Source organism: Lethenteron reissneri, chromosome 9 (genome assembly GCF_015708825.2).
Source record: "Lethenteron reissneri isolate LAM-NWPU_2019-01 chromosome 9, ASM1570882v1, whole genome shotgun sequence".
Lineage (NCBI taxonomy): Eukaryota > Metazoa > Chordata > Hyperoartia > Petromyzontiformes > Petromyzontidae > Lethenteron > Lethenteron reissneri.
Genome location: NC_083787.1, coordinates 8,403,398 through 8,426,594, shown reverse-complemented (window position 1 = coordinate 8,426,594; position 23,197 = coordinate 8,403,398). Strand labels below are relative to the sequence as shown.

The 23,197-nt window shown below is 43.5% G+C and overlaps 1 protein-coding gene across 1 annotated transcript in view; it reads right to left on the bottom strand.

The window, feature by feature from the left end:
- Nucleotides 1–22,837, bottom strand: part of LOC133339375 (centrosomal protein of 89 kDa-like) — a 35,578-nt gene extending 12,741 nt beyond the window's left edge. Inside the window, 21 exon segments of the mRNA XM_061547520.1 lie at nt 4,035–4,176; nt 4,697–4,864; nt 5,103–5,262; nt 5,806–5,933; nt 6,779–6,891; nt 8,430–8,513; nt 8,770–8,820; nt 9,606–9,724; nt 11,553–11,616; nt 12,434–12,517; nt 13,579–13,632; nt 15,486–15,604; nt 16,463–16,499; nt 16,682–16,707; nt 17,135–17,213; nt 18,076–18,197; nt 18,912–18,970; nt 19,419–19,565; nt 20,496–20,605; nt 22,671–22,720; nt 22,723–22,837. Coding sequence (XP_061403504.1) covers nt 4,035–4,176; nt 4,697–4,864; nt 5,103–5,262; nt 5,806–5,933; nt 6,779–6,891; nt 8,430–8,513; nt 8,770–8,820; nt 9,606–9,724; nt 11,553–11,616; nt 12,434–12,517; nt 13,579–13,632; nt 15,486–15,604; nt 16,463–16,499; nt 16,682–16,707; nt 17,135–17,213; nt 18,076–18,197; nt 18,912–18,970; nt 19,419–19,565; nt 20,496–20,605; nt 22,671–22,720; nt 22,723–22,837 — 2,031 coding nt within the window.
- Nucleotides 22,838–23,197: the final 360 nt, after the last annotated feature.

Here is a 23,197-nt window from a genome sequence, read left to right as displayed (position 1 = left end):
GAGACTTTACATTTTCGGACAGCATGTGACCTGAAGCTGGTCTCTAATTGGTTTCTTAAAGATTCTCCTCGGGGCGCAAGTCGTTGCGTCCCTGGCCAATCAGAATTGGATACATGTTATTTTATCCAATCTGATTGGTTCTCGTCACCTGTCATTCAAATTTACGCTGTAGGCCACTACTGCGAGTGCGAAGGCGACACCACTTTGACACTTGCTAGGCTGATCAAATTTTTTGTGTAAACAATGGCAGCAGTTCATCCAAATTCTGTAATTTATTTACAAAAAAACCCTTTCACAAGGCTTTCGCTGGAAGAAATAAAAAAGATAAAGGATCTCGGACCGGACCAACCCGATTTACAAATCCAGCAGCAGGCCAGTGACAGAGGACGAAGCTACACACGAAGCTTCACCCGCGCTTGTTATGAGAAACGGAGGTGGCTGGCTGGATGTGATGTTAGCAATTCTCTTTTTTGTTTTCCCTGTCTTTTATTTCAAAGTGTCGGCACTGAAGTTTTGTGGACAACGACGGGGGTAAGAGACCTCAAACATCTCTCTGACAAATGCAAACGTCATGAAAGTAGCCGCAGCCATATTGATAATAGCATGAAACTAACGTTTTTATGTTCAAGTAGGAAACATGCTTTTGGTACTTTGGTCTGAAATGTATATAAAAGAGAAACATTTATGTTCAAGTAGGAAACATGCTTTTTGGTACTTTGGTCTGAAATGTATATAAAAGAGAAACATTTATGTTCAAGTAGGAAACATGCTTTTTGGTACTTCTTTTGGTCTGAAATGTAAATAAAGATCATCAAAATTTATATTCAAGTAGTCAAAATGGCTTTTGGTACTGCTTTATATTTATTTGCCCCCCTCAATAAAATTTAAAAAATGCGCCCCCCCAAAAATAAATATCACCAGCCGCCACTGGTCATAATACAAACAAAAGAACATAACTCTGATAATGTGCACTGTCCTTGAAGTTGATTGGTCCACACCCGAGACAGCTTTCCTTCGAGCCTAGTCTCATATGGGTTGGACCAGATGACGCCAAAAGGCGCACAACTCAAGGACAATGCACCATCAGAGTATGAGAGCTCGGGGCAAGCATCTACACTATGGGGACCTCATTTGCCAGTAAAAATATGATAATTGGTTCTTTACCCTTCTATCTGGCAACAAAACTGACACCTTTTTGCAAGGAGTCATGTTTGCATAGACCGCAATACCTGCAGTCATAATACAAACAAAAGAACATAACTCTGATAATGTGCACTGTCCTTGAAGTTGATTGGTCCACACCCGAGACAGCTTTCCTTCGAGCCTAGTCTCATATGGGTTGGACCAGATGACGCCAAAAGGCGCACAACTCAAGGACAATGCACCATCAGAGTATGAGAGCTCGGGGCAAGCATCTACACTATGGGGACCTCATTTGCCAGTAAAAATATGATAATTGGTTCTTTACCCTTCTATCTGGCAACAAAACTGACACCTTTTTGCAAGGAGTCATGTTTGCATAGACCGCAATACCTGCAGTCATAATACAAACAAAAGAACATAACTCTGATAATGTGCACTGTCCTTGAAGTTGATTGGTCCACAACCGAGACAGCTTTCCTTCGAGCCTAGTCTCATATGGGTTGGACCAAATGACGCCAAAAGGCGCACAACTCAAGGACAATGCACCATCAGAGTATGAGAGCTCGGGGTAAGCATCTACACTATGGGGACCTCATTTGCTAGTAAAAATATGATAATTGGTTCTTTACCCTTCTATCTGGCAACAAAACTGACACCTTTTTGCAAGGAGTCATGTTTGCATAGACCGCAATACCTGCAGTCATAATACAAACAAAAGAACATAACTCTGATAATGTGCACTGTCCTTGAAGTTGATTGGTCCACACCCGAGACAGCTTTCCTTCGAGCCTAGTCTCATATGGGTTGGACCAGATGACGCCAAAAGGCGCACAACTCAAGGACAATGCACCATCAGAGTATGAGAGCTCGGGGCAAGCATCTACACTATGGGGACCTCATTTGCCAGTAAAAATATGATAATTGGTTCTTTACCCTTCTATCTGGCAACAAAACTGACACCTTTTTGCAAGGAGTCATGTTTGCATAGACCGCAATACCTGCAGTCATAATACAAACAAAAGAACATAACTCTGATAATGTGCACTGTCCTTGAAGTTGATTGGTCCACACCCGAGACAGCTTTCCTTCGAGCCTAGTCTCATATGGGTTGGACCAGATGACGCCAAAAGGCGCACAACGCAAAAAGATGTCAGTTTTGTTGCCAGATAGAAGGGTAAAGAACCAATTATCATATTTTTACTGGCAAATGAGGTCCCCATAGTGTAGATGCTTGCCCCGAGCTCTCATACTCTGATGGTGCATTGTCCTTGAGTTGTGCGCCTTTTGGCGTCATCTGGTCCAACCCATATGAGACTAGGCTCGAAGGAAAGCTGTCTCGGGTGTGGACCAATCAACTTCAAGGACAGTGCACATTATCAGAGTTATGTTCTTTTGTTTGTATTATGACTGCAGGTATTGCGGTCTATGCAAACATGACTCCTTGCAAAAAGGTGTCAGTTTTGTTGCCAGATAGAAGGGTAAAGAACCAATTATCATATTTTTACTGGCAAATGAGGTCCCCATAGTGTAGATGCTTGCCCCGAGCTCTCATACTCTGATGGTGCATTGTCCTTGAGTTGTGCGCCTTTTGGCGTCATCTGGTCCAACCCATATGAGACTATGCTCGAAGGAAAGCTGTCTCGGGTGTGGACCAATCAACTTCAAGGACAGTGCACATTATCAGAGTTATGTTCTTTTGTTTGTATTATGACTGCAGGTATTGCGGTCTATGCAAACATGACTCCTTGCAAAAAGGTGTCAGTTTTGTTGCCAGATAGAAGGGTAAAGAACCAATTATCATATTTTTACTGGCAAATGAGGTCCCCATAGTGTAGATGCTTGCCCCGAGCTCTCATACTCTGATGGTGCATTGTCCTTGAGTTGTGCGCCTTTTGGCGTCATCTGGTCCAACCCATATGAGACTAGGCTCGAAGGAAAGCTGTCTCGGGTGTGGACCAATCAACTTCAAGGACAGTGCACATTATCAGAGTTATGTTCTTTTGTTTGTATGACTGCAGGTATTGCGGTCTATGCAAACATGACTCCTTGCAAAAAGGTGTCAGTTTTGTTGCCAGATAGAAGGGTAAAGAACCAATTATCATATTTTTACTGGCAAATGAGGTCCCCATAGTGTATATGCTTGCCCCGAGCTCTCATACTCTGATGGTGCATTGTCCTTGAGTTGTGCGCCTTTTGGCGTCATCTGGTCCAACCCATATGAGACTAGGCTCGAAGGAAAGCTGTCTCGGGTGTGGACCAATCAACTTCAAGGACAGTGCACATTATCAGAGTTATGTTCTTTTGTTTGTATTATGACTGCAGGTATTGCGGTCTATGCAAACATGACTCCTTGCAAAAAGGTGTCAGTTTTGTTGCCAGATAGAAGGGTAAAGAACCAATTATCATATTTTTACTGGCAAATGAGGTCCCCATAGTGATGACATTCAATATAACACACTGAACTACGATGATACAAATTAAAATATTGCGGCTCATCAGAATCAGAATCTTTATCAGACTCAAACCTGAATCTTTATTTAGACTCGAGGAATCCGATGAGCTATGAAGCTCGTTTTCACAAATGTCCAGTATGATGAGAAGGGGACGTGAATCCCAGACCAATTAGGTACCCCACTCCACCGTCTGCCAGGAGTTCAATCCCAAGCTCAAATTTCCCAACCTCTCTTAACCTTGCTCAATTCAGGACATGTGTTGACACACATTTATTACGAATTTGACAATGCTGTTTGTTGCTGGCTCCTTGACATTTCGGGTCTTTGGGCCCATGCTCAGCGAACGTGTGAATTAAAAAAACCCGGTACATTCTAAAGAGTGACACTTTTGAGGGATCGTGAGCGCGCGAGAGTAAAAACATGTAACTCATGACTTACCAAGTGCTTGACTTTGGATTTTTCTCTCCGGGCATTCTTGGCCACACGAACCATGGCAGAGAGGTGCAGGGTGGCTGTCTCATCTACGTCACGCACTTCCTCCACTTGCCGAGTCAGCGTGTTCGCCGTCTGCTGCACAGACCTGCACACCGCAAGTGTTGGAGACGGATAGACACATAAGGAGAAAGGGTTACAGTTATGTTTATTGTTGGGGACAAAAGGATACAGTTAAGGCAGGGATAGGGTGAATGTGGTGGTATGAACATTGTGGGTTTCAACCTGCACGAGGGTGTTGTCATAACCGGGTTGCCGGGACAAGGGCCAATTATAATGCACAAGATGTTTGAATTTAAATACTCTGTAAAATAATGACGCTAAAGTCCATGGATTATCAGATTTCTTCATACTCACCAGGTGTTTACGTGGTGAATGTGCAGAAGGCACATCAACCAGGCACTCACAAGAGGTGGTTTCTTCCTCCAACCTTTGAGGCTCCATGCCCCTAGCAGGGTCAGCTTCCCCCTTTTAACCACTTCTGCAAATTTGTGCCAACTGATGTCGATCCCACTTAGGGCTTCATCTCTATTCTCGGCAATACATGTATTGCACACTGGCATGTACTGCACATTAGCCCCCTATGCAAGGTCACAGAGCCGTCACACCTCAAGTTCTTCTTGATCAAGTTGAGGTCATTGGTCAGCTCTTTATTGTCGGCAGACAGCTCGGCATTGTCCAGCGTCTGTCTGCGCGCCTCGGCCTGAGCCTCCACGAGCCGCTCCTTCAGCAGCTGCTCGTCAGCCATGTGCCGGTCCACCTCCTCCTTGAGCTCTCTGTAACAAATTACAACCGCAGCTCACTCGAGCCCACCAGTGGGACAGCTCGACCCTAGTTGTGTAGTCACGTGGTGTCCGCGTGACGCGACCACCGCGGGGCTCCGCGCACGCTTGTAAGATGGGAGGTGCGGCATCGGTAATTGTCGACGTGCGATGCGCACAGGTAGAGACGGCACTGCCTACGCCCCCGTCGGTCTGTCCCGCTGTCCGCCCCCTCCTGGCGCCCGCCGCGTACCGCGTGAGGGAGGCGACCAGGTGCTCATGCTCCTCCTTGCTGACGCGGCCGGCGAGTCGCTCGGTGAGCTGGGCCCGCAAGCGCCGCTCACTCGCCAGATCCTGCTCCAGCGCATCCCTCTCGTCCTGCTTGGCCACCAAGAGCCGCGTCATCTCGCCCACTGAAGATCGTGCCAGCACAGCAGTTCGTCACGACAGGAAGGTCTGTATCACTGCATGGATCGCAGAGCTGGGGTTTAAGATGGCAACTAGAAAACGCGTGCAAGGCCTGACAGAGTGGCAGCCGAGGAATGGTAGGTGTCGGAGAAGGCGTCAGCGAAGGAGATTGGGAAATAAGATGAGTTCATGTGCAGGTGCTGGGTGAAATATGACATCGCAGGATCGTGAGAGGTGATGATGGAGGTCTCATGTGTACAGTATTGTACGCTACATTAATGTTTTAAATTCTATGCATTTACGTGGGAAAATATCAATCATATTTTACATTCAAAATACTTCCCGTTTAATGTTTTGGTTGATGTAGGGTAACATAAAACAAAAGGAGGGGGTGGGGCGTCGTATTACGAACCGTGAACCAAACCCTCATCATCCCATTCCCCTTTGAGTTTGAGGATCGCGGATTTGCCGATTGCGACTATCTGCAAGAACGTAACCCCCACCCCCCGCCGCCCCCCGTTGACGGACGAGGGGCTTGCTGCGTTTACTTGCGCTCTCGTGCTTGCGGCGCGTGTCCTCGCACGCCTCCCCGTGGGCTCTCCGCTGCAGGCCGAGCTGGTCGAGCAGCACCTTGTTCTCCTCCACCACCAGCTGGGCCTGCTCCCGCATGAGCCGCCTGTCACGGGGTCACAACCGTCACAGCGGTGTGAAACTCACCGCCACCCGAGCCCTCGCGTGAGTTTCAATCCCGTCTCCCGAGACCAAATCTTGTCCAGGAAACAAATCGGCATTGTAAGCGATTAGGGTGTGTGGTGGTGTATATAGTTAAACATTATATAAACGCACAGGTGTCTTGGCAAAAAAAGTACTTTTAGTAACGTTGAAGTTCTGTGCAAAACTAGTTACTACTGGCCAAGACTAATTAGAGAATCGATCAAAATTGAGAGAAATAAAAATAATTTTAACCGTTCGGATAGTTACAGGCTTGGAAGCGATTTATCAAGTAATATAGTTAAACTGAATGCCTATACAGGTCACCATACGTCGATGGGGATGACCTGTGAGCAGGCAATAAGAGATACTGCTATTTCCGTGCACACAAACAACCTGGCGACCGTAGTTCGATTCCTACTCACGGCCCAGACCTGTGATGATTATCTGAACTGATGTTCGTAAGTCAAGGAATATCCTGTATACATAATTATGTATATAGAAAAAAAAAGATTTGACCTGAAGAATACAAGTTTTAAGTGAGCAACATTTCTCCGATACTGTTATTGTAATTTTCTGGACAGGTGGAAAAGTGGCAGAGGCCTTGACCCACATTTGGAATCGTTGTTAATTCAAATTGTAGTCAGAAATTTAGCTCATCATCCTTCAGGGGTCACTAAGCCGAGTATCTAAGCGGGAAGACAAAACTGGTTCAGGATGAGCATCGGCCAGTGACCACTTGCTTAGGAAAAGCAGGCCGAGGTTCGGCTTGCTACCAGGGGGAGCTCGCGATTCCCTCCTCCTCCTCACCGCTCCTCAGCACGCTCCTCGCTCTCCGCCAGCAACTTCTGCAGCTTCAGCTGCAGCTCCTCGTTCTCGTCCGCCACCTTCTCCGTGCGCGTGCGCAGGGCCTGCAGCTCCTCCTGCAAGAATTGTCAGCCGGTGCGGCGACAGAAACACGACTGTGAGAGAGCAACTGGCGGCACACACACGCACGCACTCAGGCGTTAAGACCCAGAGTGGACTACAAGTGTTGTTAAGAACAATGAACCAACCAAACTCCATCTCCTTTCTCCCTCCATGGACTCCCTTTATAAGGTTGGACATGAATCCCTTATTAAGCGATTTCATGCAAACAATATTATTTTTACACCATTGGAACCTCCTTTGCCAGTAGCTAAATATGATAATTGGTTTTTTATCCTTTTATCTGGCAACAAAACTGACACCTTTTTTACAAGGAGTCATGTTTGCATAGACCACAATATCTGCAGTCGGAATGCAGACAAAAAACACAACTCTGATAATGTTATTATATTATTTTTATATTAAGCTGGGGTTCTTCTCTAGACATTGGATGATAGTCAGTATAACAGATAGGCTCTGAGCCTATGGGTCTCTCCTGTGACATGGCAGTATATATTAAAAAAGACTTCCCTTCATCCCAGCTATTTCATACGTTTCATCGACAACTCAATGTCCTTTTGCATTAGAATGATATATGAATTCTGTCATGTAATCTACGAGCTAGAATAGGGCTGGGGCCAATGAAGGGAGTCAAGATGAAGTGGGACCTTAATGAACTGTGAACCAGTCAAAAACGTGGCTTTTGGGTTGAGAAGCAGAGTGCACAGTTTGGGATGCTGTATTTGGGTGTTTGATTTGTAAAGAGGTGTAATAGTAACAGCCTTTTAGTGCTGTAACCATTGCAAAAGTGCTGTATAGTTTGGGACTCGGAGTAATATCTCAGGTGGGAGGATTAAGTCCAATGTGAGATGAGCATAATGCGGACTAGTGCTTCCCAAAATAAGGCAAGCTTCTGCTGGAACCGCAAATATATATCCACAATGTGGACTTATAACATTTCATACACGGAAACCACCATAACTATCTAACGTTCAAGGGAAACCTTAAACAACCTAACACAGAGTTAAAATGGTTAAATATTAATTTTAACAAAAATATTAAATGAGACTGAACACGTAGGTGAAGCTAAATATTTGCAAAATAATTTTTTTTTATTGCATTTTACTCAAAAACAATACGACACAATGCAATGTTGCTGTACTTAGCTACTTAATGTGACTGCCATCTCAAGATGCTGTGAGTCGGGGAGGTTTACATGACAGAGAGAAGGGGGCCACGATGTATTGTGAATGAAGTAGAAGACATTTGATGGTGAGAGGCAGGAGGTGATAATCAGAGAAGGGGAATGTCTGCACTAAAACAGGGACACAAAGTTGGCAGTGCAGACCATAAGAGTGGAGCTTCATCAGCCAGAGGGGCAGCAGAGGAGAAAGAGTGAACGCCCACTGAAGGATATCGACAAAAGTTCTTGGGCCCTGGAGCAGAGGTTATGCAATGGGTAGCCAAGTGAGTTGAGAGAGAAGAAGTTGACAGGAATGAGCAACATGCAGGATTTTTAAGTGAGCCTTTTAATTGTGGTCAGTCGGCACTTTACCTTGAAGAGGCAAATTATGTCTTCCTTCTCTTGAAGGACAATGTCATACTCCAGGATGAGAGGAGATAGCGTCCTCACATCCACCTGTACACACAAAGCCCAAGTACATTGGCAAAATAATAAAACATCACTTAACCTGTCCTCTGTACATTAGAAAATAATTATTCTGCCAATTCATGGCAGAATTGTAGCCAAATTGGTGGAATTTATGGAAATGTGCCCATTTATCGTGTTAATAGCTACCATTCCCTCAATATGCAGGGGGGTCATGTTAATTTACAACTGTAGGTCTGGACTCTGTTATAGATTAAGAAAATAAGTAACTAGGCAGAAGGATTACCAGCCAGGGAGGGATTGGTCCTTTGAAGCGCAGAACATTTGGCGTCTTATTCTGTGAAATGAAAGGGCACCATTGCATTATAGGTGACAACATAGCAACAACGATGATTAGAATTAGAATTATTGAAAGATTGCAACATTTGTGATCTGTAATAATTATACAACTATGAATGTATGTTTTGCCATTCCACTTATAAATTGAGAACCAAAAATAGTATAAGAGTGAACGACATACCTAAGAGCAGCAAAACATCCCTATCAACATTCTAATTTGTTTTATTTGAGAACGCACGGCTTGACCTGGAGAGCAAGAACATTTCATGCAGTGTTTGGATTGTTGTGTTTGTTCAATAAAGACACTTATTGATGGATGTATGAATTACACTATATTTTCATATCATTCTGTCAACTTAGAATATCAATAATTAAAATATCTACTGAAAGATATGTATTTTCATCATCGACATCACCACACACTTATTGATGCAATGCGAGGTGTTTGTCAATCGTTCGGCTTTGACCCGGGGAACCCAAAGTGGCGCAAGGACGAGGCCCTGCGTACATGGACGCCTTGCTGTGTACACGGCCACGGTAGAGGGATCGCACGCGAGGCGCTGCCAGAGCAAATACATTCATATTGACCGCAGTTTATGAAAGGCAATGTATACAAGATAAACACGAGTACACTATCTATTCTGTTTCCTAGATGTTAGTCATACAGCAGCACATTATTAGATTAGCCAAGCAAGTCAAAGGGTCTCCATGCTCAAATAAGCGTGTGGACGTTTTATGGCCAGCGATGGAAATTCCAGACTGGCAAATGTGGCAAAGGGTCACCTCTTCTCTCGTGAGAGGGCGGAACGTGGCTTGGTAGCGGCTCAACACCACGTTCAGCCTGTGCACTATCTCGTTCAGGGAGACCACCTCCTCCTGGGCACGGTCATTCGACTCCTCGTCTGCCGACGGCATATCCATAGGCAAGCTGTTAGTGCGAGCACGCGTGTGGGAATCGGCAAAAGAACGAGCAGGTCTCCTTGCTCCGGCAAGCACGCCTATAGAGCACCAACAGCCGCCATTCGCCACTAAGTGGCGGTGATGTCACCATGGTGCCTGTGCCAGGCCAAGTGCACTTCGAGGCCACGTGAAGTGTCGAAGGCTCGCTGCTGGCAGGAGGTCACAGGACAGACCCAGCTGCCATGGGTTGACTGACTGAGATGACTGGCAGATGCACCACCTGTGCCCGCTACTGTGACAACTTGCTGCATTTTAACTGCCCGGCGCTCCGTTCGTTGTTGTGAGCATCGCTCCTCTGCCCTCCTTTATTGCTGGAAGGCGAGTGCCTCCAACTGCCCAGAAGCGTCCTTCACGAGCCTCCTCCATACGAGACATGCCCTCAAGCATCCGACACCTGTTGTACACAAACTGCACGCCCTTCTCAGTTCAAGTCCAAAAGAGTACTTGATCATATCCACCCAGTGTGAATGGCCCACACCTGTGCAGATCCCCACTCAAGCCGTGAGCAATCGAGCGAGACGCACAATGTGCAGGACTGCCAGTCCTGAGCACAGAAAGCAGGTAGGGTATAGCCCAGCCTGTATGAAGGTGAGATGTGCAAGCTGTTGCGACTCTGGTGGCTAATAATTGCTTCTGAAAAATGCTGGTGATCAATTACAAGTTGCCCCCTTTATGTATATTTTAGACAATCAAAACAAGGGAATATTTCAGGAACTGCAATGGCAACGGAGTACGAAACACAGTCAATAATAAATCCACTTGTATCATTAACAAGCAATGGTTGAAACACTGATATATAAAGTAGGTTTTTTATATATATCTTAGGACTCATTGAGTCTCAAGATTATTTATCATGAGGATCCTAGATTTGGATTTTTGCACAATGTCCCTTCTATAAAATCATATTGAAGCTGTGGCTATGGTTCAATACGCATTGGGCAGTGCTCCTCCTGAATGGTAAACATTCCACATACATATGGGGCCGGTTTCCCTATGGGACAAATGCTGTTGATGCCCCAGAAAGTTATACTTATTTTATCGACTGCAGGAGGATGATGGGCTGTATCAACCGTCAAATGGGATTTAAACTCACAAATTACAAGCGGGAATCAAGCACGCTCGATCAATTGATAAAAGGCATTTGATTCATAACAAAATAATCAAAAACATACAGACATTCATCGTGGGCCTCCCCATGCTCTATCAGTACAGCAAAGCAGGGGGAGCCAGGACTGGTTCAGGTATCATTCGCCACTGAAATTAGCCGTGGCCAAAAATCAAACTCATGTTGTCAATTCAGTAAAGTCACGTAGGTAAAAAATAAATAAATGAAAAACAACTAAATAAAATCACGACGTTTCGGAGGCAACACAAGCTTCCGTCTTCAGGCGGAACCGTTACAGCCAAAATCACTGTCGTAAGTGATTACAGCCAAAATCACTGTCGTAAGTCATCACTTACGACAGTGATTTTGGCTGTAACGGTTCCGCCTGAAGACGGAAGCTTGTGTTGCCTCCGAAACGTCGTGATTTAATTTAGATGTTTTTCATTTATTTATTTTTTACCTACGTGACTTTACCGAAAAAGCCAAAGAGTATGAATCCTTTCGGTCACGAAAACTTCAAATCTAGAATCATGTTGTAAAGTTTATAGCACAGTGTACTAACCCACTGCGCCACCTCTCCCCTGATCAACAACGAGCATAGCATTCAGGACTTGTGTTATGGTGTGTGTGTTGCTGCCATTGCGATGAAGTCAAAAGCTCATTACCAACTCCTCTTCCTGCAAGCCTTCTGTTCCCCTTCATCTGTTCACGCAGGGCATGTAGTTCCTCCTGCAAACAGATGGCTCGAATCATTCACAGAGAATGAGGTGGCCGAATGGGGAATAGTCTTGGAAGGAGAAGAACTTTGTGTTTGAAGAGACTGTCATTTAACAAAATGTCTCTCTGTTATAAAAGTGTGTTGTTATTTGACATATCTATAAGGTGCATCCGTGGCATCCGATGAGCACAGAACACACTGAGCATGGTTGAAGAAGTTCACCAAGAATCAGTTTCGAGCAATGAGCCCAGTGGATAAGTAACAAATACCCTGCCTTTGTATTACATATTGCACTGTTTAAAAATTAACCCCTAAAAACAAAGTTTTTCACTATAAATCCTGTATATGCGTGGCGGCTAGAGTCCTCCTGCCACCATTAAGCAATTGGTAATTAAATATAATTTATTTTTTCCTAAAAAAAAAAAAATTTCACGAAAATAAATTGTCACGCACAACGAGTCTGTGTGCAAAATGTCAGCTCGATTGGATCACGGAAAGATTTGCACGGTTGTAAGCGCGCAAGCAAGCAAGCAAGTGAACTTAATATAAAGGTTTTAAAAATATACACCGTTGGATACGTAATAAATAGCATACGTAACAAATAACTTTTTATTTTATATATTGCACTTGTTTGAATATATTGTACATTATAATATGTGAACCCAATTTACAGGTCTTATCTTATAAATAGCCAGTGAACTAAGCTCTAAATGTTTCCAATTGTCATATTTGCATCACAAAATGCACAATATTTACACGTACCCATCGGGCTATAGCAAACATCAGATTTTCAGAAGGTTGTCCATAGAGTGTAAATATCAGCTGTACCTCGTAATTGCGTATCATCTCTTCCTTCTGCTGAAGCTCCTTGTCATACTCCAGCAGAAGAGGGGGCATGTGCTGCACGTCCACCTGCACAGGACAGATGCTCGGGCCAAGGAAACTCGTTGTAGCATAAAACCTGGGCCTAACCGGCTGAATAAGACTCCAGCTAGAACCAGGCCTACACCAACCCCTCTTTAACCTCTCCCACCTGTTCTCCTAACTAGCACCATAACTACTACACTTTAAATCCCCACATATGGTATAAGCCACTTCGATGACCTATCATGTGTGGCCAGGTTACCTGTGCAAAAGAGATAATGGCTCAGTGGGTTTTACCTGGTAAATAAAATACGGGAGTTTATTCATGTTTTAGCTGAGGTACCTTTTCAGCTGATAATTGGGGGAGACGTTCCAATTTCTCCACGTACCGACAATGCGGCAAATCGCCACAGTTGATTTATTTTGGCAACATGGGAATATGACCCAAACTATCTCAAGTACAAGCTATGAAAATAAGTCCTAACAACCTGCTGTTAGCCTCATTCTGACACTCCATGTCCTAATGACCTAATCTATATGAAGTATTCATGCATGGACACATAAGTGTGTGGAGGCAGGGTTGGTGTCATAGAATTGCACTTTTTCTAAGTCATAAATTCAACACTTTTAGGGGTAAACGAGTCGGTGCTTACTTTTACTATCGTTCTTATTTTAATTTTAATGTTTTTACCCCCGCTTCAAGATGATATGTGATACATTGATGCTAGGTTTTTAAGAAGTTTGCAGTACAGCATTTCTTTTTTCCGATTCATGACACAAGCTGACAGTTCTTTGGATAAGCAAAAACGTGGATAATTTGAATATCAGCCTCTTATCCACAATATATAAACATTGTTTGCAATTATCAACATATCCCATCAGAAATCACCTCATAAGCACAAAGACATGATCCTAAAAGTAGCTATAGTTGAAAAAGAGAAGGCAGTTTTCCATCTCGGTGGCAGACTCATTGGTACAACACTGTACTGCAAAACAACCAATGAACCTTTCAGCTTGAAAAAGATGATAGGCTGTATGACTTCCGTTTAGAATGGAACCGTCTTGAAGCCAGGTGTGTGATAAACAACGAATAAGGCCCAGAGGATTACCAGCCATGGAGGGAGGGGCCCTTTGAAGCATAATCCATTTGCCTTCTTCTTCCTCTGTGGGATTAAAGGAAAAGGAGTCAACTTATGTCCCTGTGATGAATCACAGCAGGAAAGCTCAAAGTGTAGCATGCCCTATGGTCCTGAGCAGGTGGACACAATTCCACATTCCTAGCTAGGCAAGTAGCTGAGAAACATGCTTCCCAGCATGCACACGTGTTTCCCTATCATGGAATCCTCAAGTTATTTTGCATATATTTAACGGAATGGCCAGGAGGACAATTGTGTACACCTGGAAGAATCATGAACCTCCATTATTCTCCGTGTGAACTAACACACTATTTCAGTCGAGCATCCATAGAACATTTAAGCGACAGTAACTTGAATAAGCAAGGGAATGTTGGCACAGTGGTTAGTGTACCCTGATACGAAATCGACAACCTGAGATCAATTCCTGGCTAACATCAGTGGTGAGTGATTTCTGCACCAGTCCTTGGCTCCACATCCATTCACCAACCTGCATTCACCAATGTAGTGAGGTATGGTCAAACAACCACCATGACTGAGACAGAGTGGGAAGGCCTTCATCCAACAGTGAACAAAGGCTGTACGTTATCCCTACTCTCATTCACTTAAATAAAATGGGATTATGGTCTCCGTCCATTTAAACTCCTGCTCAGCATCACTCCCCAATAAAATGTAATGCTTCTTCAAACAAACTTCCTTTTATTCATATTCTTCCTCTGTGGGCTATAAAAAACATTTCCCGTTCTCAGTAGAGAAATTTATGCCACCCATCCTTCCTCTTTTCCTCCCCCACAATTTCCCATTTTAAACCGCCGTATCTCTTGCTGCCGTTATGAAATTGAACATTATCTAGAGTGAAAGTCAATTAGCACACATTTTGTGAACGTCGAATGTGCAGGTCAGCATAGTGTTATATTTTTTCATTGATGGTGCCTGATTCCAGCGGCCTTTAATGATGAGACACCACTGGGTTATTAGTTATTTTAGCGACCACCTGCTCAATCAATTTCACCTGGTATCTGAGTTGATGATCTTAGAATTGAGTGACGCACTTTCCTGGGTAAGCATTTCGTGTTGTTTTTAGAAGTTAATAGTGAACGTTGTTATAATGAGCATGCCAGTGACTTTCTAGGATGCATACAAAAATACAATTTCATATTTTCAGCAATCATTTTCCTGTGTGAACGGTAAATATACTTAGCTTCACCTAATAAAAGATATTATCATAAAATATATTCAAATCACGTGTTTCTCACGTGGTCGCAAAAGATGTGAAAATTTTGAGATTGTTTCTAGAAAATGATTACACGTACACATTACCATAGTTAAATTAGAAGACCCATTAATACATAAATACACAATCATTTATTTTTACCTACATATCTCCAACATCCACATTTATAAGTGTAAAGTACCTTCACCAAGGCTCTTCATGTCCACCGTGTGTGCACAAATAAAAAAAGCCAACAACCCACAATGTGTGGGGGTCACACAGTATCATTGTCATAATTGACCCTCGAATTGACCTAAGTCTTTTCTACATTCAGGAAAATGTAGCCGAGATGTTAAGAAAAAAAATCTAACGTGAGCACTTCCTCCTGGTAGTAAGCATGTACAGTAAAACCTTGGATTGCGAGCATAATTCGTTCCGGAAACGTGCTTGTAATCCAAAGCACTCGTATATCAAAGCACTCGTATATCAGTTGTGGTCACGTGACGCTCGGCAGACAAAGCGTATACGTACTACTCGTATTGCAAGACCTCGCTCGTTTATCAAATTAATATTTATAAAAAAATGTTGCTCGTCTTGCAAAACACTCGCAGACCAGGTTACTTGCAATCCAAGGGTTTACTGTACATACACCAGGGGGGGGGGGGGTTACCTCTTCTTTTGTCAGAGGGCGGAAGGTGGCCTGGTAGCGACTGAGCAGCACGTTCAGCCTGTGCACCATCCCCTTCAGAGTGGCCACGTCGTCTGGGACAGAGCCACTGAGCGCATCCGCTGGTGACCGCAGGCAAACAGACACGTGGTCAGCATCTGACGAAAAAACACGAAAACCTACAGAGGATTGTGAGGTTTCACCAGTCAGATGTCCTCTACAGCTTTAATATCATGGAGGCTCAAGGAACTCTAGGCCCAATGTGTTTCAGTTTAATTTATTTGGTATAGCCCTGTGAGCCATTCGGCTCTTGAATCGGGCGCAACCGCAACAAACAAAAAACAAAAACATGAACAAGAAAACATCTTAAAGTGACTATGTGCAAACAGAAAAATCCAGGAAAAAACTGCAAAGTCTTCCAGAAAAAAAGCACCGTACACCAACGCTGTGCAAAAATCCCAGTGGGATGCAAGTCAAACAACAACAACAACCACAAGACAACTTAGATTAAAGCCATCATTCTAACTCCGTACTACAACAAACAAACATGGCCAAGCCAAAAAACTTTTCTAAATCAAATGTGAAGATAGCAACGTCAGAAAATAAGTTCTGAGAGTGGCAAGTGGTCCACATGGATAAACAGTGGTCTCCTTCGATTGCAAATCATAACTGTGTGGGTAGAGGTGGGCAATGAGCTGCAGAGTTTAGCAGCACACACATGGAGGATGAGGCATGTATGCCCATGATACAAATCACACCAATGCCATTTGCAACACACTAAACCAAGGTGGTCCAATAACCCCCATAATCCACATTGGCACAGGGAGACTCCCATCCAGTGGTGAATGAACACAGAGCCGTAAATGTCAATGTACAGATGTTGAGGTGTAGGTTTGTGCCACAAACACATGCCTGCATGTTTTGTTAAGTCCTCTTAACTGTGCCCACGTTGTGAGTGAGCTGCTGCTCTTTGCTTTTACCTGGACGTTCCTCATCCCTTAGTGTGTTCACAGTCACCTGAGGATCATTCCAAAAATATCAAGATTACTCACAACACACACAGCTGAGCTACCATTATAGTTTCACGTGATCATGTCCCAACTTCGATGGTAACCCCGAGTTTAACTGACATTAATATGCACAGGGCTTGAGTCGTTATAGAAAATTCGTGAATGTTAAATTGCGGCAGCATATCACACCTCTGGATTAATTTCGGGCTGGCGCTCTGTTACAGGAAGAGAAACATTAAACCAATTAATACACAAATGATTGCATGCGTACTCTTAAACGAATGAAACAGATTATGCGTTTAACCTCAAAGTGTTTCCACATGAGCACTGAGCTGTGCTCATCTTTGCTGATGATCCTAAGACAGTCGTGGAATTCCCCATTACCATGGCAAGAGCCGGTCTCCATCGGATGAACACTGTTGGCTTAGCCATAACGTGGTACTCATTTTATCTATCCTTGAGATATGGTGGGCTGAGCTGATGTCTGAGAGATATTTTAATTTGCAACCTTTAAACTGCGAGTCATATACTACAACCATCGGTCACCTTGGCAGGCTATGACCATTAACTAACACCATGTAAATGTATCACAAAGCCACCAAGAACAACACAAAGTATGGTTGTGTTGGTGTACAACCTTACTCTTTTTGGGTTTCTGTGCCTGCTGAGTGTTTGAATGCCCTTCACTTGAAATGGCTTCTGTCACTTCTGCAACCTCAGCCTGCAAGCAGCAACAGAGTAATTGAAGAAAGCAGACTGATTAACGAGATTATACATATGTAAGCACAATAGAGCTGGACTTAAAGCTTTCGTGACTACAGGAATTCATATTATTTGGGTCTTTCGGTAAAGTCACATAGATAGGTTCAAATTAATAAAAATAAAATAAACTACGACGTTTCGATCACAACACAAACGATGGTCATCCTCCTTTTTATTCATTTGCACCTATCTACGTGACTTTACCGAAAGACCCAAAGAACACAATAGAGCTACCATTATAGTTTCACCTTCATAAGGGCTCATCAGCAAGTCATACCCAGCTATAGACTGCTATGGATGTTGAGAATGGTACAGGGAAACTAAAAGATTAAAACTTTTTTTTTCTTTCTTTGTGCCATTTTTGGTTAATATCACTAAAGTGTGGACCAACTTTAATAAGTCATGAATTCACTAAAATTGCCTTAAAAAAGGTTAAAGAGAGAATCTAGGGCCCAGGATTGGTTCAGATATCACTCGTCACTGATGACACCTGTGGCTGGGAATCGAACCACTGCTCCCTCTGCTAAGAATCTCCTCTATCGTGGAGACTCAAACTTTAATAAACAAAATAAATAGATGGTATGTGTAACACCAGTTCACAAAGGTGAGCTTCTGGACAACAGGAATTGGACCGATGTTGTTGAAATTATGCATTCCCAGAAGGCCATGTGGCTGATGAGATGTGTAGAATGTCGAGGGGCAGATATGCGAAGGTGTTGTCTGCTTCTTTATCAATGTATGGTTTGTGTTTTCCTTGAATAAGGCTTTCTCTAATCTTGTGAAGGAATTAATGCTCAGGCGTGCTGATCGTTGGCACGTACATGCTTATTCTTGTTCGGCTGGGCGTACATCTCTGACAAATCCTGACGGATGGCTGAGCTCTCTCCCAGGTTGCCTTGTGAGTCGGGGTCTGGAGACATCGTCTTTGCGCGAGACTCCACTGCTGTTGTAACACAAATGTAAAAGGGCACATTCTCGTGAATCAAATGATGCCTCTGGGCACAATGGCTCCAAAGACGCACATCTGCAATTTGCCTTTTTGCACTATCCTGTAGAGAAGACGTCAAACCCGAGGCATAAGTACAATTCTAAATTATTAAATTGCGATGCCTTGTAAGGGTATATTATTAGTTCTGTTTATCATCAGTTCAACCGGATTTTTACTACAAAAATCTGAATGACTTGGGATACTTTGACTGAGCCCACGTGACTCAAACAACATGAGGTTATGTCCTGATTAGCAGATGGTTTTTTTTTATGTAAATTACTACATGAGTTACAACATGACTTGCAAATTGAGCGGTATTTTTTGATCACTGTGGAACATTACAATTAATGGCAGCTGCAGAGGTCCTTAATTAATTTACGAATACATATTTATTTTACCATTGTGAAGTTTTATGATATGACTATTGAGTTAATGAACTGTAATTGTCAGTATTATCTTGGTTTAGAACAGGATTTTGTATATGATCCGAACAATGTGATCGAATCAGCAACCTCTGGATTGCAAGTCCCGACTGAACATCTGTGAAAAAGAGCTTCATAGCTCATCGGATTCCTCCACCCAGACAGATCCCGACCAGAGCATGTACGTGTCACATTTAAGTTAGTAGTTTTGGTGATCATGTACAAAACGTGTTTTCTGCTGAAGCACCTTGACTTCTGGACGTCTCCTCGCCATCAGAAAGTGGAACTTCAACTCCGTCCAGGTATCTTTGGAAAATATGAAAAGAGAAGACATGGTATCAAAGTGGACATTTTGATATACCTGTTTATGGGAATGAAAACTATGAAATTTGTTACATTTGCATTTAAAATGATTGAAAATGTCTGTAAACAATCAATAAAACTGTGATTACGTGCTTTGGTCTAAAAACCGTGGCTTTGAAAGTATAGCTTTAAAAAAGGCTACTCAACAAGAGTCTGGCTCTCCAATGTGTGCTTGCATTGTATCACATGTTGTTCAGCATAATGTTCGACGTTTCCCTCCACTTGCTGGAAGCTTCTTCAGAAACTGGAGGTTCCATGAAACCGAATTTTACGATTCGGTCTCAGGAACTATTCAGTTCCTAAAGAAGGTTCCAGCATGTGGAGTGAAACATCGGACATCACGCCGGGCAACACGTGCTCCAACCCTAAATCAGAAGGGCAACAAACTTACTGGCCAGTAGGGCCGTACGGCTCCACGATGCTGTACGTGTCCGAGAAGGACCAGGAGCGAGGCCGTTGACTTTGCAGATTCGCCAGGGGCATGCCCACGACACGTCCCGTCATCGATGACACAAACACGGCCGCTGCCAGGGCAGAGCTGGGATACACACATGGCCACACAGGTTAACGGTTGGCGATGGATGGCCCATCTTCTGCTGAATGGTGGTGGTGACAAAACCACCGTGATCAATGCTCTGAAATAGGCCACTGCCTTAAATATTGTTCCGGCAAAAAAAAAAGCATACGTTCATATAATTATGCATGCATTTAACAGTTGATAGATTGATAAATTAATACTGATTTTCATTCTATAATGTATTCTTCGTGATATGTAAGAATAAATGTAAATGCGGATGTTAGGATAACAAAAAAATAGACCTCATATCAGTGCTGCGGTGAATATTGTTACATAGCTAATATATTTAGCATGTGCTTAATGAACAAAAAGCAAAATTGTCCAGTTATCTGTATGCATATTACTCATTTGGTATTTAGTACAGAATATTTTGTGCTCACATTACTAATGGGGCACACACCATAAGATATTTTATGAAATTTAGGAAACACTAGATTTTATTTAGATACACATTTTGTGCAGTGCTTATTACAATTGAAACAGATTGTTTAGTGATAAAATGGATACATGTTTATCAGAATGTCAATTTGTTGTGTTTAATTGAACTGCATGTGCACTCCTGAACAAGCAAAGATTGTGCCAGTGCTTTATGGCTTAATGTTTTGTTAACCATAAAATTGTGCACACATTAGCAATTCATATCAGCCTGGTCTATTCGAGTGAGCCTTCCAGAAGATTTTTCCACACCCAGCACACCACATCAAGTATATGGCTGTGGCTACTTACAGGCCACCGTGGTTCTGTCTAAAGTCCACTCTAGAAAATATTCAATGTGAAATGAAGCCCTGGCACATCCCATATTCTGCTGCATGAACCACCATGAATGTGCGGTTACTAAATGCCACCAAGAAGTGCCCTGCTCGTGTGCCCTCAATGCTGGCCATGTTGTACTGGGGTTTGCGGCGAAGGATGTTTTCCGGGACGCGCGGCGACGGGGAGATGGGCACGGCCGGGAGAGGAGCCAGCGTGAGTGCTGGACCAAGCCCAGCACAGACATGTTTCTAGAAGTAACAGAAGGAATAATCATTGTCAGCCACGTTCAATGCATTGGTGGATAAAGGCCTCTCCAAGCCGTCACGGATATATTACGTTTCTCTAAGTAACAGAAGGAATATGACGTCTGCCTTTGACTCATCATGTCCCTGTATTGCCTATGGCTCAATCACCCAGAATACAGGTAGTCCCCGAGTTACGATGGTCCGACTTACGATATTTCAATCTTACGATGGTGACAGCGATATGACAAAATTGCCATCAACAACCTAACATCGTTCAAGTATGCAGACGACGGATAGAATCTTGGTGAGTACAGTACAATATGATACGTTACGATACGTTCAATGCATGTGCGATTTCATTTTAGTGTTACCACGATACGATACGTTCAATGCATGTTAAAAGTTTTTTATAGGAGATAGGATTATTTCCTGAAAAAACTTTCTATTAAATTGCAGTTCATATAGAGAGGCTAAGAAGTTACCTTTTTTTTACTTTACATTTTACTATGCAATACAGTATTGTAATTAATAAATGCATACAGTATATAGTTTATACAGTACGGTACTGTAAATTGCTCTGTTTTGCTAAATGAGCTCCATTCTTTAAGACTTCCGGGTAGGCTAGGCCATCTTCGATTTACGATATTTTTGACTTACGAGAGGGTCGTCGTAACGCATCTCCTTCGTAAGTCGAGGACTACCTGTATTCCCGATCTCATTAAACCTCAGAAGCGAAGCAGGGTTGAGCTTAGAACAGGTGTTGTTAGACTGTTGCAGGACTACACTGTCAGCATTTACCATTGTTGGACTGTACTATGCTCCCTGCCTACCCCAACGCTACCTGCCTACCCCAACACCAACGACACGCGCAGTGTGGGGAGGTACTCATCCAGCAGTGAATTGACAAAAGGGCTGTACATGTACACACGTGTATCACTGTACTCAAGTGACATATGGGTGAGGCATGTGCGCAGTGGTGGAGCAGCACATGACAGGTTACCAAGGCGGGCACTTGAGTGACACCCAGAGGTTGGCTTCCAAGGAGAAGACTTAAAGGCAGATGCCATGGTGAGATAGATGGTGCAAGAGCAGACCTTGGATGATGGGTAAATGTTTTAAACCCACGAGACAACCTTGAAGAAAGCGATGCTGGCATCATTCTGTGTGTACTCAGCAATACCTTTCTCAACTTTGTTCACCGAGTGTTTACCAATAGCCTTATTCGTAACGGTAGGTTTCCACCAAGATAGTGAAGTGTAAAGAGGGCTAAGGGGCCGTCCATAAATGACGTCACGCGATTTTGGACGATTTTTGACCCCCCCCCCAAAATAAAAAAAAAATGCTTCAAATCGCTTTAAACTATTGTCATTGTAGTGCGTATTTAATGTGGCGCTGCACTCTGATGTTGTAGGAGAAAACATTTATTAAAACGTCTATTTAATGAAGTAGAACGTATTGTCTATATTTATTTAAAGTTACGCATTTTGATGTGACGTCACATTTCTCCCCTTCCCCTCGTCACAAATGTCTCATCCCCTCCCCTAGGTGCGTGACGTCATTTATGGACGGCCCCAAAGGCTTGGGCATATTAATCCTGAAAGGTGTTATTACAGTACTACAGTACGGTATAACATCAGCGATGGTGCAAACGAAGGAGGATGAATGACCGTGGGCTCTCAGACTTCGGTTTAACCGCTCAACTTATAGACAACATTTTCCCGCGACTAAAAAGCGTGATTAGCTGACTAATTAAAGTCACTGTTGTTCCTACACTGCGATAAAAGAACATCACGTACTGTACACAAATGACAGTGCCTCAACACGCTCTCAATAGCTCCTCATCGTTGACGGACATTGCACATTTCGACAAGAGACGTGTCAGAACTTCCACGGGACAACACACTGCTGCTGGCTTCGCACAAGTTTTGTTTATTTTCTCCAACCGAATGAAATGAAAGTAAACGCAGCGCGAACGTTAATTTCGCGGCGAATGTGTAAACAACAACAACAACACCACCACCTCCACGACGGGCGATAAACAACGCATTTACAACCGCACGCGACTTACAAACTCCCACTTGCTTTTGCCTTTGGAGAACATTGCGAGCGTCTCACGCCGAGACGGACACGAGGCGAACGAGTCGCGTCGTCGTCGTCGTCTCGTTGCGAACGAAACGCGACGAACGAACGAATGAATGAAGTCGTCGCCCCGTGACGACCGTACCTGGTTGCCATGGCAATGGCTTCCGCGTTGCCAAGCGAGAGCTTCCCATTGGTTCAGCGTCGCGTGGGGAGTGGGGGTGGGGGGTGGGAGATTGACCAATGGGAAGGCGTCGTTGCCGGGCTTCGTTGTTTAATTATAAATTTGAAATTTTTTTAAGTTTTAACATTTTTTTTAAATCATGGGACATCCCTTACCAGTATTAATAATATATATCTAAGAGTAGATTTTACCCTTTTTGGCTGTCTCTGGTGTGGACCTATCCGTTTCAGAGACAATGCACATACTATCAGAGCATGTTTTTTGTTTGCATGTTCGACACAAGTAAATGTGGTTAATGCAGACGTGATTCCTTGCTAATAAGGTTTGGTGTT